Here is a 16,805-nt window from a genome sequence, read left to right as displayed (position 1 = left end):
AAACCTATATGATTTCAAAGATGATGATGACTGCCACATCCCTGCCATTAGCCCCTACTTCTCTTCTGAGCCCCATATTTCAAGTACCTGCTGATTCTTTTTCCCATGTGTCCCATGGAGATCTCAACCTTAACTTGCCCAAGCTAAATTAGTTATTGTCTACTTTAAATATAGCCTCATCTTTGTTGAGGATCTCACTACATACCTAGTCACCCAAATCAGGGCTAATTTCAATTCCCCCATTCCCTGACTCTAACATTGTGTTGGTGAGTAAATTCTGTTGCAGTTCTGCAATCACATGTCTTAATCTGTTTTCCTCATTCCCACTAATGTTGTATTAGTTTGAGGTTCTTCTATGTAATTTAGACCAAAGCTTCTCAAACTTTAGTTTACATAAACATCACCTGAAAAACTTGTTAAAACTTGGCTTTCAGGTCCCCCCAGCAGAGATTCTGATTTAGTGCTCAAGACCCCAAGGGGCAATTATTCTATTGGCTCCTCAGTCATAGGTTGAATGGCACCAGTTGACGTGTTCAACTGTATTCAACTGGTAGCCCTGCTTTCACCTCACAAGTTTCAATTTTGCTAACCAAGTTATTGTCCCAAAACACAACAATTACCATCCTGCTATTTTGCTTATATATTTTCTAGGGCTACATTGGCTTCAACCTAATACCCAAATATATTTCTGCATGCAAAGCTCTGGGCGGTTTGCCTCCAACCTGCTTTTCTACTCTCATCTCTCTCCACTTCTGCCCACACTTTATGAATAATTTGACTTATATCTGTGCTTCTTTATTCCCTTAATTTTATAAATCCTGTTCCCTGCACCTGCAATATCCATCTTCTTTCTCTCATCCGCATCTCTTCCTTACTAGAAAGTGGAAAACTCACACCTGTTCTTTGAGACCCAACTCTGATATAACTTTCTGCATGTTCCAATAAGTCTTTATAATGCTCTTACAGGGCACGTTTTATCTATCGGTTTCTCCTGCGAGAACATAAGCTCATCAGGGGAATGAACTTTATCTTTTTTTCTTTTTTTCCTCAGATGATTAGCACAATACTTGATCATGTCACATATCTATTATGTTGTTTAAACTGAATTTTATCCTAGAAATTAATACTCCCCCATAAGTGTCTCCTTAGTACTATAAGATTTTTCAGGAATATAAAGGTTCTGTGGGTTAATATTTTAGCAAATCCTAATTCTATATAAAAGTACATATCAGTTCTACAGAGGAATAATAAAGAATCCAGGTTAATTTTAATGCAGTTTTATCAAAAATACTCCATCCAATGGACACCTCTTTGAAAAGTGCTCTTGAAATCAATAGGGAGTGGTGTTGGTGTCTTGGAAATACAGTTCTAATTGCAGATAAAAAGGTGGCCTGAGGTGAGAGAGGGGGTGGACCAAAGGGTTAGATGAGGAGTGATACTAGCCATAAATGCCACGGGCCTGGGATTAGGCAGTGAAGCAGGAGGGGAAAGCTCATAGCTCTGAGTGTTCTTTTATAGTCAAATAAGGAGCAACCTGTGGGGAAGTGGAGATAGGAAAGAGGAAAACATTGATAATGACCCTGAGGGTTATTTAGTTATTACTTTTTTCAGTGTCAGAAAAGAAAATCTATTACCGTGAAGTGTTAGACCTTTAGTGATCTGAGAAAAACACCATATCTAACCATGCTTTTTTTTTAGTTAAATGGCCAATAATTTACAAATCATACATTTCCCTCCATTATCCAGATCAAGAAGGGGAAAGGGACATTTTGATCGCACCCTTTTATTTTCCTGGTTCACACAAACCAAAAGTCCAGTGGCTTTGTTTTTAGCTGGTTCATAAATACCTGTTATGTTCCCAACCCTATATCCAAGTCACCACTATGACAATGCATCTTGCTGGGCAGTTTTGCTCCGTAGAGGACAAATGTCTGGAGATGTATTTGATCATCACCGCTGGGGAGGTGTTATTGGTATCTGGTGAACAGATTAGAGAACCACTCAGAGTGCACAGGACAGCCCTCCACAAAAAAGGAAGAATCCATCCCCAAATGTTACCAATATTGAGGTCACAAAGTCCTGGTTTATGGGAAGAAAACTGAAGAAATTATTCTGACAATTGAAGAGCAGCAGGGGTTTTGCCTAAATTATTAGAATAGCAACCTCATTTATGGGCTTTGCTTTGTTAAGGCCTAGCCAGGTGGTGTTGAATAAGCATTAGTTCATGATTTAATCTTAGTTCCTTTCTCTTCCAGTGACTAATTATAAGCAATTTGAATTGCTATGTGTGATCAGCGATGTAAAAGTAGGACAAATGCACCTCTAATGAGATTATATTACACTCTGAACTTCAAGTTCCCCACAGAGGTTGCCCTAGTATAGAGAGAGGGAGAGGAAATGGCAGGGGTTGCAGAGTCGGGGTGGGGGGGGGGAGAGGCCCAGCGCTGCTGCTGGCTGACCCCCAACCACTCTAAATTCACAGTGAGCTTCAGTTTCCTCACCATAAAGCCAGTTATAATGTCCTCACCATATCATTTTCAGAGTTCAATAAATTAGTAGAAAAGTTATATAAGCAATGTTTATCTTATTCCTATTGTGTCCTGGGTCATAGTCACAGCACTGGGGATATATTCATTAACAAGACAGACAAATATCTCTACCCTATATATTTGGGAGTAGTTGGAGAGAAAGACTATAAACAAGATAAATAAGAAAAATGCAGAGGATGTTAAAAGTCAGCACTATGGAAAAAATCAAAACAAGGAAATTAGATGGTGTGGAGTTAGTGCAGTTTTAATCTAGAAGGGCAGGGAAGGCTCCCTTGAAGGGAATTTATTTTGTTTTGAATTGAGACTTAAATGGGTCTTAAAAGGGAGGGATGTCCATTTCTGGGGAAAGAGTATTCCAGATAGAGGGTGGCAGCATTTGCAAAGTCCTGATCTTGGTCACACTTGGAAAGGTGAAAGAGCATCAGGTGAGCACGGGAGCTACGGGGTAGGAGGAGGCGGGTGTGTGAGGAGGGAATGAGGACATGGACTGGACAGGACCACAGACACCAATGGGGTCACGTTGGCCATACAAACGGCAGCCAGTTATGATTGATGCCCATAGGTAACTACTCCAGTGTGCATTATGGCTCACAGAAGACTTTTCCATAAACCCCTCAAAATTCTGTGCCCTTCTAAGAATGTTTTTTAAGATATCCTTCATTTAAGCAAAATGGCAAGGCATCTAAGTGCAAAGGACAAAATTCTAGAATTCTCATGGCCAATCTGCTCCGTGGGTTCTTTCTTGCGGCAGCCACCCACTCTTGCCTTGGAGCCCCACCCATGGGACAGCAGAAAAAAGTCAACTCCAGTTGATTTCCCCCCCCCCTCACTTCATCCTGTCTACTATAGGAATAGCTTTTCTAAGCTGCCCAAGAACCTCAAGTGCCCCTTCATGTGCCATGGGGCTGCTCCAGTAGTTTGTTATGACTTTTAGAGATGATTTGTATTCCATCCTGAAAACATGAAAGTTTTATTTAGACACAGCACTGTCATCTAATCACTAATAGATACAGATGAACGATTAGTAACACTTGGAACAGAAGTGTTTAAAAACCTTTTTTCTATAAGCAGATGCTTTCAGTTTCAAATCTTTTTTCACGCACTTTCTTATCTGGGACCCAGGAGAGAAGGGACCTAGCATTGTTATTTGCAGTGAACACATTTCCAATCAAGCCATTAACAATGACAATTTTTCCTCAGGACTTCTACTTTTTTTTCTCATTTGAACCTAAAATGGAGAAGGAAATAAAGATCCCCTGTTTCAGTAATAGTTGTTGCTCACCTACTCTTCAAAACAAATTATTTGTAATTTATATGTGAAAGTTTGAACCTGCTAGAATTTTCATTACCAAAATGATTTTTAAGCTCAAGTGTTCCTTCTTTTTTAAAATCTTATTTTTCCCTTAGTAAAGCATGCTTTAGTTCTCCTCCAAGTATAATAGAAAAAAAAAAAAAAGCCCATGGTATAACTGGAGCTTCCTCTTTTATTCTGTGTTTTGTAGCCAAGGCTTCTCCATAAAATTCCCCAGAGCTGGAAAATAAAACTGTAAACTAGTTAGAGAATTCTTCCTTTAGCTGCTGAATTCACTGTTTACTTAACTTAATCCCGTATTTCCTGGATTTCATAAATTAAGAATAGACCCAGCCACTGACCTGCTGCCATCCCTGTCTGTCTTTGTAGCTCTTGCTCTATAGAGCTCACTCTCACCTCTATTTTACCCTCTTTAAAGACTGACTCTCAGTAGCAAAAGTGATATGCTCTCTCCAAACCAAAGGAAAATGATCTCCAGAAGTTTGTGGTAATAAGATCCTTGAAATAAGGCTTCTGTATTGTAGAGTCACCTCTTGTCCCTAGGGTTAGTAGGAACAAGAATAAACACTGTCAAGGGGCAAGAATAAACACTGAGAGACACATCCTAATCTAACACACCCATTTTGGGGGGTCCATGTTTCACAAGAAGTATCTCTCTCAGCATGTTTACACAGACCTAATTTGTCTTCCAGGGGGGAGAGCTTGTTTTATTTGCTCTGTTCATTTCTTCGTTTTTAGGAATCAAATCCCCAAGCGATGTGGGAAAACATATCTCTTTCTGCTACTAGGGCACTATTCTGAACCACCTCTCTATTTCTTGGGAAAGAAAATTGATGATCGCCAACTCTACTCCGGACTCTGAAATTTCTATCCCCTTTTGCATTTCTTTGTTTTTCCATTAATTTGTGAGAGGAAATGTAGGTTTTTAAAGACACCAGCAGCTTTCCTCCTTTGAGCTGCTATGTCAGAAATGCTCAAAACAGAACATGTAGTACTACATTGTACACAAATTCTGTCCTGTCTTAAGTTAAGAGGTTGTTATGTTTCTTATGTCTTTCCCTTGCTGTTCTGTCATGAAAATAAATAAATAACAGATACAAGTTCTGCCTCACAGGACTTTTGCAAACCATGGGAAATACCTTGCATTTACATTTTGGGAATCGTCTCCTGTTTTGTGCATTTATTTCAAGTAAAATTTTAATTTTGCTCTAGCAAGATCCTTGTTGAGAAAAATAAACAGGAAAACAAGAAATTTTCACAGAAATTTGCAATTATATCTGTCTCTTTCACCACCCCTACTATGTTCTGACCAGCACACCAAGGATTTATAATTTTCTGGTGGTGAAATTAGTGTTATGTCTGGTGGGTGCCAAGGATGCAGGCAGATATTTAATTAACCCTACCCATACCTCCAGCTCCCCCCAGCATCTATTATGAGCATATAGTGTTGTTATAAAAATATAGAGTCTTTGAAAGCAAACCTGGGACTGACTCCTAACATGTCTCTGCAGTCTTATGGAGGGTACGTTTCATCCCTGGCCCTTGCATCGGGAACAGGTCTTTTCAAATGTGGCATAGCGGTGGCTCCGGTCTCCAACTGGGAATATTACGGTATGGAAACATTTCATAAATGTTGCTGGGAAAACATTTAACACATAATTACTTTATATTTGAGGTGCTTGGGGAAACAAATATGCAGTAAAATTCACCCAAGCATCACTGGGGAAAAGATAATCTATAAATGGGGTTGTTTACAATGATTCATTATAATTGTGTTGTAACAAAGAAATCTTAAGAGTGAGGAAGGACGCTTCCAAAATCCGTTATTGCTTATTCTCACCCAGAAACTGTGTGCCCCCCTGCTGAACCAAATATATAAAATCAGAGCAAATTCTGTTGACACATAGTGGCAGCATGCTGACTTTTAAGAACATTTTATACAAAGTTAAATCAGGTCCAAGCAATTCACCTCCACACCATTGTTTGCAGCTGCCAGCTCCATGACTCTAGAAGTCAGAGTAACAAAAATATATGTTCAAGAAGGAAACCTCCTGTGTGTGCCTATTACTATTATTAATATCAATGCAGGATGATGATTTGGAACTAACCCTACTGATTATACAAAAATTAGCTTTCATCAGAATCTCTTCCTTGTGGTGGGGTAGAAACGAGAAAACTGCCACTTATATAAAGAGTGTGTGTGTGTGTGTGTGTGTGTGTCTATGTTTTGGGAGAGGATGATTTGGGGGACATATTCCCATCCCATCTAGTCATTAAAGCACCAGTTAAAGTAGTAGATCTGGCTGGATTTGTGATTTCTTTTAAAAATCATAGAGGTTATTCCATGGGGTCAGTCTTTCAAAACACCTCCCCATCATTGAAGGGATTTGGGTAGAGGTGAAAAAATTAAGACCAGCCCTTTCTAATGATAGATTCTCCCATTTTTATAATCTCTTCTTCTTCTTCTTTAGTCTTATTGAGGCAAATTGCAGAGCAGATGACTTTAGTGGAGCATTACAAAAACGTAAAAAGCTTCCTCTCCACATGGGAGAGTGTTGGGGGGTGGGGGTCACCTAACTAGGGATTCTGTTGGTTAATGAAATGGCACATATTACATGCAAACAGCATATTTTTATTTATTGCATAGCATCTATCTACACGGAAAGATTCATGGGTCTTCCAACAAAGGACGATAATCTGGAGCACTATAAAGTAAGCACTTTCTGTTTTATTTAGGCCATTAGTGAAAAGCACTTTTCAAATGTGCTAAATAATTTAAAGCCGTCATTCAGAGTTTACACTTTTACTGGGTCCCTAAGCAAATCTGGTGATCTTTTGTTAGCTGCAAAACACCTCACTAGAAAGGAATTTACTACTCCTTTTGGATTCTATTCTTTCTCTCCCCAACTCCCTTTTCCTCATCCACCTCCCCATCCCCATCCCCAGCCCCTACACAGCTTGAGCGGGCATCATTTATGCCTAAGGTCTCACTCATATGTAACATATGACACATAAACTTTCAGTTTTTCAAACTAAGAATCAGATGGAAGTAATGCAAATGATGATGAAAATGTGTTGCTCTGACTCTTAAATATTTATCAACCAAAGCAATACATAATTTCAGTATTGGTGCTAAGTCCATTGCACAATGATTTAGCTAGTTTTCTATTAGAACTTGCAGCAACTAAAATGTTAATTTTTCCTCTTTTCCAGAATTCAACTGTGATGGCAAGAGCAGAATATTTCAGAAATGTAGACTATCTTCTCATCCACGGAACAGCAGATGGTGAGGTTTAAGCAAGACTCTTACACATAAAAATACTGAGCCAGCATCACTTTGTTTAAGAAACATTAAGCATCCTCCTATGCCTATGCTCAGGGTCAGTACCTAAAAGTCAGGGACATTTCCATAAATGAGTGTGAGTACCCACTGCTGACAATGTCAACTGCATGACTAGATAATAGTTGGTGTTCATTTCCAGGCAGTACATTGTCACTCTATGCTTTCTGGTATTTAGCAGCACTTTAACTCTCTCTCTTTGTTGCAGATAATGTGCACTTTCAAAACTCAGCACAGATTGCTAAAGCACTGGTTAACGCACAAGTGGATTTCCAGGCAATGGTACATAATTTCTTTTTACACATGTTCATGGCCTTACACCCCTAAGCCAAAAGGAGGGATCTTATTTCTATTTATTTATTTATTTTTTACTAAAACCTGATCTAGACTAGGCGGAACATATTCAAATGGATTTTGGATCATTCATTAACTTGCAGAAAAACATCAGGCAAGCCATGTCACCTCTGTGGATCCCAGCTGAGTCATAGATAATATAAAGGTGACCACGAGATTAGAAGACCTTCTATCTCAAGCATCCAATAGTTCTGTGATCCAGTTTACATAAGTGTAGCTATGTGTTTACAGTCCCAGCAAAATCTGGGAGTCCCAGAGCATCTAGAAGATTTTGTATATGAGCAATTGCAAAATATTATCAGAGACTTCAGAGGCTCCCTGAAGCCATGCAGCTCCACTTGGACATTGTCTATGTGTTCTCAGCGCTTGGCACATGCCTGGACCATCACAGAAGCTCATATTTTTACTGAAAGAATGAATGAATGAATGAGCTAGCTATAAAATCCAGGTTGCGCGAGGAATGAGAAATAAAAACAAACAAAAAAATAAGGCGAAAGCCAAGGCAAGGGAGACACCTTTTCCCCTCCTCAGGGAGCATAAATTCTCCCTCACTTGCTTATGTTGAACAAGAACCCAAAAAAGGAAACCCTCATCTTTTAGAAGTGTGTTTTTAAAAATAATTTACCAGGGTGAGGTAAATTCTGTCCTTTACTGTGACCCCAAAAGTAAATTTAACTTATAAGGATATAGCATTATATCATGACCACTAGCCCCCCTTTACACAGTGAAAACATTAACCTTAATAGCATCTCTCCAACAATAACATTAAAATTGTAATAACATCTTCCGGGGTTTTTTTTGGTACGAACCTATTTTTAACTCCCATAAAGGGTGTTTATGGTTATATATATTTCGGATTTTCTGTAACAGAAAGGAATTAGATTCAGAGGCTAAAAGCCTCATAGAACGTTCGAGCCAGAAGGAGCCTTAGGGAAAATCAAATCCAACCCTCTCGGTTTTTCAAGTGAAACCAAGCTCCAAAGAAGCCAAATAACACGCCCAGTACACCAGCTCAGGAAATCGTGCCTGCCTCCCGCTCCCCCAGGATGCTGGCCGCTGTGATCTCAGCCACAGAGATAGAAAAATACAAGTTGGAAGAATATGAAACAGTGGTGAAGGTTAAGAAAAGGTCTCTCAGTCACCCTGCTCTGAATGTTTCCGTGTAAACGATTTAATTTATTCAAGTGTTCTCAGGTAGAAGTTCCCAATAACAGCAGAAATAATTCTCAGGTCCTGAGAGCATGAAGAAGTCAGAACTAAATTTTCTGGCTGCGGGAATAAAAGAGTTCTCTTCTGTTTGTCTTTCAGTGGTACTCAGACCAGAACCACGGCCTCCCCGGCCTGTCCACGAAGCACTTATACACCCACATGACCCACTTCCTGAAGCAATGTTTTTCTTTGTCAGACTAAAAACAATGCTGACACAGCCTGTATCACAATCTGAACACTTCGTATAAATGTCTTGTTTTACTCTTTATGCTGTTCAATGTTGGTGTAAACAGATAAATGAATTTTGTTCTAAACGCTGACAAAAAAATTAGGAGGACTCAGAAGTTCTACCTAAATATTGTTTACATTTCCTGGTACTCTGAAAAAAAGGAGAAAAAGCAAGTCAGGCTGTTCGTTTGGGACACAGTGTTTTATTGCCGGTTCATTTGAGGGGCAAAAAATAAAGTCAGAAGTTAAAGTGCTGTTATTCTGTCTGTGCTGGTTTCATGTTCCAGTCTCTATTGTAGAAGAAGTGCTCATGTTAGGCAAATGCATGCGTGATTTTAGGGTAGCCATGGAGGAGAAGAACCCAGAAGCAGTTTTGGACTTTTGTAAATAGAACACCGGCCAGTGGTTCATAGAATGCAAAGCCTTGTTCAGAAATCATGTGTCTGTGTTGCATTTTGCAAAGGCTTCCTGATGTTTGTGCTCTGTGTTGTCCCTCCAAGAAATGTTTACTAAATTTCTCCCAGATTTCTTCAACATTGCCAAAAAACGTTAGATAAGAATGAAGTCAGAATTTTGAATTCAGTTTCCATTTAAGAAATGCTTCAAATTTAGAAATGTTTCTATTTCATATCCTTTTTAGAATTAATAATGGTAATCACCTTCACCAAACTGAACAGAAAATCAGATAAAATTGAATATCAACAGCTGGAGAGGAAAAATGTTCCGAGGTTTTTCTTGTGTTTTAGTTTTATATTATGGAGTTCATTTTGAAAAGGAAAAACCATAATGCCTCCCACCCCAAATGCAATGCTCTGCCAGTAAATGTGCCCATTAATTAGAAATGCATGGCAAATTGCCATCTCTGCAATTGCCACAGAATTAAAAAAGATCCATACCGGGTTACCAGAAGCTAATTCTTGGCTAAAAAGTGGAACTATGAAGTCATAGTCTAGGGGACAATTTGTTGACACGGTTGCCAGCACTGCATTGCCCTGGGTGACTTCTGGCCATCCCTAACTTGACTCTTCCTAGTTGCCGATAGAAGACCCTCATGCCCTCTCTCACAATCTATAGCAGAAGAACCAGTCACTGAATCAGGAAGGGGCCTCAAAGATCATAGATCACAGACTCCTCCAGAATCTTTAGGTATTTCTCAGTCCAGCATTCACTGCTATCTGAAAATTTGCCTCACCCTGAGGCCACATAACCCCCCTCATTTATCAAGGAAGGGTGTTTTGCAGCATTCAGGGAGCATGGACAAAACTCTCAGCTTCAACACTGGCCACAAGACCTCCTCTCCACTTTCAGGTCAACACAGATGCCTGGAGAGTCAGAGAAAAAGCAGCTCCGACCTTCCCATTCTATTCTCATGGAGTAGCCTCTGAAGCAAGTCCAAGAAATTTCCTCTTATTTTTCATCATTCTTTCCAACTAAGAAAAGAAGACTAACCAACACTCATTACCTAATATTCTATCAAGGACAATTACAAGTAATAAGAAAATCTTGTTACTCCACTTATTTTCTACCTTTGTGGAAAATATCAACTAATACCAACTTTCAATAAGATGTCTCCAGTCTCAGGCCTTTATTCCCACTGCCATAGAGGAAACATCAAAGACAAATCTAACTGGGTCATTTTCCCATACAGAAACCTCCAGTGATTTTCTATTGTTTACATATAATATTGTTTATTAGATGTAGAACATTTCCTTCCCCACAGAAAGTACTAGTGCATAGTACTCTCCCAGCGTGATCTTAATAGCCTGTGTCTCGAAGCATATATGGTAGAAGCTTACCAGTCGGTGAATGAATAACTGTGTGTTCAGGGAACTCTTTATCGCTGATGGGGCCTTCCTGACCACCTCCTGTAGGATCAGCCTGGTCTTCCTCAGGACTGTCAGCATGTGTTCATTCATTCATTCATTCATTCATTCATCCAAGGAACATTTATTGAGTATATATCAGGCATGGTGCAAGACTTTGAGGGCATAGTGGAGAGCAAGATAACAACTCAAAGAAAATTTTTTTTATTTCATGTTTTTGTAAAATTTTACTAGATTTTTCTTTTGATTAGAAGATACAAGGTGCATGGAGTACAAAAGGGAGATATTTCATTAGAAATATCAAACTAAAAGGAATGTTTTAAAAACATCTTACCTTGCCTATTTGTATGAAACTAGATTGTAATGGAAAATATCCTTTACCACATTTCATTCTTGCATTTGAGACATGGAGAGGGAGTATCCCAGCAGCCTAATCAATGCTGCAAGGTATCATTCTTCATATTTCATAAACTTGAGATTTTCATTCTTTCATTAAACAAATGCAATTTCAATGCTTTATACTGTTGGTACTGTTGGTCACCAGGACCTTCAAAAAAATTTATGTTATACAAGATATGTGTCTATAGGCAGGCACTGACAATCTTATAAAGGTGAGAAAAGAATTAACTGCACTGCGAATTCTAATGAGATCAGTACTCTCAAGATGGGATCATAGTTTTTGTAAGAGGGAAATCATAAAGTATTAGACCACCTAAAAATAATCTCTATTTTTTTTTTGGAATATTTTAAATTCTGCCCTCCGAGCTAGCCAGAACTATTTGAAAAGGTTTCAAAAATATAAATAGCCATCTAATATTTCTTACAGTGAATGAGAAAGAAGCAGCAAGAAAATGAGTATTTAGTTAAATTTAACACAAATGAGGAAACTTTTTTTGAGGCTGAAAATATTTTTAAATCTACCCCAAAATAAATGTATAATTTATTTCATTCAAGGAAGATTTTTTGAATACCTATGCTGTGAATGGCAGTGTTCTAAGTGCTGCAGGGGTTACAAAGAGGAATATATGTGGCAATTTCTTCATTTCTAGACTGTTTCAGTAAAGGCGACTTAACGAATCTGATTTTCCCAACATTTGAGCATTTTTCAGAAACTGACAGATCTTTATGCAAATGTTGTTGCCAAGCTGTTTGTAATGGTGAAATTATACTTTGACAGTAACTCTTTAAAATATATTAAACCCAGCTAAGGTTTTTTTGGAAATGTTGCCAATTAAGTGACTTTAATGAGCTTCTTGATGGTAATGTAATTAAAATTCAGATGTTCTAATTGTAAAAAAAATATACAGTTCTGGGAAAGTTAACAGTAAAATAAGCAAATGTAAAATGAATTAGGGCTAATTTAAATGGTGATTATGTGGTCTTCTGAGAAGATTCTACCAAAACAATGCTTTCAATTATGCTGTTTATAAAGACGAAAGAAGGAAGCTAACATATCTTTAATTCATCCAATAAAGCAGCTATATGAGTTTATTCAATAAAACATCAAAAAATTTTGAACACAGCAAGTCATTCTCAGTTTGAGAAAGGAAAACTGCTAATACACTTCCTTGGTATTGTGGACAGGTACTTAGGCAATTTGAAGTAGAATAATTTCTAATTCAGGGAGAAATAAGTGCCTGGACCTTACCAGTCTTACTCATGGGGAGAACGATCTGGCTCCCAGCAAAAGTCTCTAGTGACCACCTGCTCCAATTACTGGCATCAATAGCAACATGCTGGTCATCAACACTTCTTTTGACACACAGGTACTGTCTTTGGCAAGCTAGAGCAGGATGATTTTCTTCTACTGGCTTCTAATTAATGCTATTACTCTACTTATTTAAAGCATTGCTTTGACAGTATATGCTTTAACAAATACCCTTTGGTACTGCATTGCATCCTTCATTCTGTGGCTACACAGAGTCTGTATCTTGTGAATGAGGAAGGGTAATCAGACTCAGGTCATGCCACAGTGGTCAGACAATTTATCTTGTTTCTTCATTCTTGTTATTGGCAAGCAAAGACAGGAACATCTTTGTTAGCCATTAATTATTGGGGGCAGGAATTTTTTTCACTGTTACAAAGGTGAACTTTTGAAATAAATGTCTTAATGAGACATTTACAGTTACATAAATTTATTTGTATGGTAAAAAACTATCCATGTCCCCATGATTTCAGTTTGATATTAAAACATTCTTTCAGATATTCAGAGACAGAACAGAAAATTTCAAAGAAGTCATAAAATTTGATTCTATCTTGCTGGCACTGAGCTAACTTTCCAACTTTAAGAAATGACAGTAAAAAGGGAGGGCGCTTTAATATGTGCAGATGTTCTATATATTAACAGGAAATAATGCTGCTCTCTCATTTTCTTCAGAAGATTAAAGTGGTATTTTGCAATATAACAAATTCTTTTCTTTCAAAGGAAATACAACATAGCTCATATGTCAATTCCTTTAAATATAATATGTTCATTATAGCTCATTTTAGAGGCAGCAGATGTAATAGGTAATGGCACAGATACCAAAATCAGACTACTGATTTGAATTCCAGTTTTGCAACATACTAGTTATGCAGCCTTGGTTATAAGTTCCTAAGTTCTTTCTACTTCACTTTCCTCAGACACCAGCCCCTCTTTGTCACCATTTTCCTTCCTTGGTTCCAGTTCCAACCACCAGCCACCATCTGAAAATACTTACCTACAATAAGGTATTTTTTGAGAGAGACAACATTCACGCCTTTTATTTCAGTGTTTGTTACAATTGTCCTATTTTATTATTACTTATTGTATAAATACAACAAACTCCATCATTGGTGTGTATACATCGAAAAGAATATGGTATCTACAGGGCATGCACTCTGGGTGTTGGAATGTATCCCCCAAGGACAGGAGAGAACTCTATGTGAAGTGGGCATAATTAATAGTTTCTACCTCATGTGGGTGATTTCAAGTTTATATTAGTTACTATTTGTAGAGTAAACTATGTCTAGAATACAGTAAGTATTTTGTAGGGGTCTGCTAGATGCATAGGATAAATCACTTTTTAATTATCATTTTCAGTAAATTAGCTCTCAATAAATGAACATATGACTCAGAAGCCAAGACTCTCTTTCCCATGTCAATGAATTTAGTGTATCAGAATCATCATTCACTGAGAAGTGAATCTTGATCTTTTTCTGAAACAAGGTGGCCTTTAAGGAATCACCAATATTGGCATCATGACTACCTGAGCAGGTCCTCATCCTTGGCACTGTATCTCAACTGAGTCATTCATTTCTGCATCTTAATACCCATATGAAGAGACAAATACTGGATGGCAGTGATGGAAACACTTTTTGGGGCAGACAGACTGCAGGGAAATGTTTGGTTGAAGAACAAGGACAGTCATTTGTCCAGTTTCATACACAACTCACTAAGTACTACACAGGCCTTTGCCTCTGGCCTTGTCCCCACCAATCCTGTAGTCCCCCGAAATGTAGTCATACTAATCTCTGTTCTGCTTTCTTTGTGCTGAGCAAACATTTCTGTTTCAAGACCTGAAAAGTGATTTGCTCGGATTTTCATCTGACTATGTCCTTGCCATCTAAGTCCTAGATACTGTCTCTGTTTCTTGATCAGAAGAGTTATAAACCCTTGAAATTCTAGTTGGTCAATTCCTTTAAATTCAGATTACACATTTGGAGTCATAAAAAACAAATCTCAGGTGTCACTACCTTAGAATTGCTCTGGTCACTGGATTTAATATTGTTCCTACCATGGCCAGAAACTCCGAATCACCTTTCTAATTTTGTTTAGTTGATAGCACTTATTAGCATGAAAATTATTTTATTTAGGTATGTACTTGTTACCTCTTCCCTCCATTCACATATAAACTCCTTATAAGCCATGGCTCTCTCTGTCTTTTACCTCTCTGTACTCAGAGATAGACAGTCTCTGGAATAATGTAGGAGGAGCTCGATAAATATATGTTGACTATATTCCCATATTCTGTGACAGGAGAGTACATGAAACTGAAATTATTAGGTGTGATTTCATGATGGAAGCAGATCTTGCCCTTTCTGCAACACAGTAATAGGAACTTGCTATTTCTCCCTGAAAACAAAGAGAAAAAAATCTTCCAGCAGCAGATAGTACATAGGAGAATGGGTTGGGGAGGACCTGAATCTTAGCCAGAGATCTAAAAGAGGTTGGTCTTTGAAACAAAAATAATTTGGGTTAGGAAAAGAAAACACAGCCCACTGTCCTGTCCTATCTCAGATACTTGCTGCCTCTCGATGAATCACCAGAACATTGCAGATTGAGAGAGTTTGGCACAAAATGTTCAGACTAGAAAAAGTCAGATAAATCTCTAAAGTGCCATTGATTACACTAGCAGATTTCATTTTAAAACCCAGTATTTTTAAGAATATATTTTACTTAATAAATATATTTCATTTACTAATGCTTTCCTTCACATTTCAAAGCAAGGATACTCATGGTAGATACTGTCTCTGTTTCTTGATCAGAAGAGTTATAAACCCTTGAAATTCTAGTTGGTCAATTCCTTTAAATTCAGATTACACATTTGGAGTCATAAAAAACAAATCTTTGGAAATATGTCTTCCAAAGGTTTCACATTTCAGATTATCTTGTTCTATTTGACCATTCAGCATGGCTGAGTTGAACATTCTAGAATCCCATTACCTGCCTTTTTCAGGAATTCCAGAAAGAGGATGTGGAATGCTTTTTCAGATGGGCTTTGTTACATATTGCCATCATTAATCAAAGTTTCATCATAGAGTATAAATAAACACAACTCTAGTAGCAGGCCCTTATCAGCCATTATTAGAATTATGTGCAGTTAATGAAGTGGTCATGAAGTGACTGCTTAAATAAACACTTGTAGGGCGACTTTCAAAATGGAGTCTATGCCTTCCACTACAACTCAGTGACTTCGATGGCATTTGCATCTTGTTCATGGTGTCTCTGAAAATTTTTGTGTATGAAGACAAGTTATCCGATATGTAAATCCAACTTATAAGTGGACTCAATATGATATTTAGCTTCCCAATCTTCCTGTCACCTCTTTCCTACTCACCAGTATTTCTTTTCAATGTCTTCTTTCTGATGTTACCCCTCCACTGTGTCTTTCCACACTTGCCCTGCAACCAATTCCACACCTTGACCATGGATCTATCGAGGGGGGCAGTGTGGGTGAACTTCAAAGATATCACACAAGAGTAGCCCCCAAATTGGCATCAGGTGCATCTTGCCAATAGTGGTCAGGCTGCCAGATCAGAGGCTCCAGAAATAAAAGCATAAATTATAAACCTTAGTTTTATTCCTCTAATTTTCAGAAAGCAGAATTGAAATGTGAAATACAAAATAAGTATTTTGTATCTCTTTTCTGTTTTAGTTAGTAGTTAACTATGTGTGCTTAAAAAAAAAAAAACGATATGTGCCTCCAGGTTGCCAAAGCACTTACAACAAACCCAGACTACTCTCATTATTTACTTTTTCAAGTAATTAAGAGTCATAAAATATTGTCCAAATAATCTCTTTGGTGAAAAGTTGTGCCTAGTGAAACACTGCATAGGAAACTCCAGTATTAGTTCCTTGACTTAGATTTCAAATCTTTGCACGGCATTTCCATTAGGAATCTATCATTATCAAAGTGTAAAAATTTTGTCATAAACTTTATAAATAATAATGCAATAGCCAATCATCCTGTTGTCATATTTCCCAGAAAATAAGTGGAAACTTTATCCACTTCATGGAAACTTTTATTGTAATTGATAATAACTTAATAAAATATAAAGTTTTTTATTAAAATTTTATTCATTTTGAAAAAGAACTTCATATATATTATTTACATAGTTTGTATATATATATTATACACATTTAGCTATATATACAAATGCATATGTATGTACATATGTACATATATTAACATTTATTTTTAGGGTTTATTATCTAGAATATATAAAGAACTCTTGCAATTTAACAAGAC

The 16,805-nt window shown here is 37.6% G+C and overlaps 1 protein-coding gene across 4 annotated transcripts in view; it reads left to right on the top strand.

Moving 5' to 3' along the window:
* Positions 1-16,805, top strand: part of FAP (fibroblast activation protein alpha) — a 79,969-nt gene that overhangs the window by 61,654 nt on the left and 1,510 nt on the right. The window contains exons 19-23 of one of the 4 annotated variants that reach the window (XM_054699787.1): positions 5,373-5,472; positions 6,509-6,573; positions 7,075-7,147; positions 7,410-7,483; positions 13,438-16,535. In XM_054699787.1, coding sequence (XP_054555762.1) covers positions 5,373-5,472; positions 6,509-6,573; positions 7,075-7,147; positions 7,410-7,483; positions 13,438-13,608 — 483 coding nt within the window. In that variant the 3' untranslated portion in view covers positions 13,609-16,535. Of the gene's footprint in view, positions 1-5,372; positions 5,473-6,508; positions 6,574-7,074; positions 7,148-7,409; positions 7,484-8,863; positions 9,247-13,437; positions 16,536-16,805 lie in introns of those variants that run through there. The other 3 variants (XM_054699785.1, XM_037523424.2, XM_054699786.1) reach the window with 3 other exon arrangements.

The sequence above is a fragment of the Talpa occidentalis genome, unplaced genomic scaffold (assembly GCF_014898055.3).
Source record: "Talpa occidentalis isolate TD23 unplaced genomic scaffold, MPIMG_talOcc4v2.1 talOcc4.3, whole genome shotgun sequence".
Taxonomy (NCBI): Eukaryota; Metazoa; Chordata; class Mammalia; order Eulipotyphla; family Talpidae; genus Talpa; species Talpa occidentalis.
This window is presented reverse-complemented; position numbering and strand designations above follow the sequence as displayed.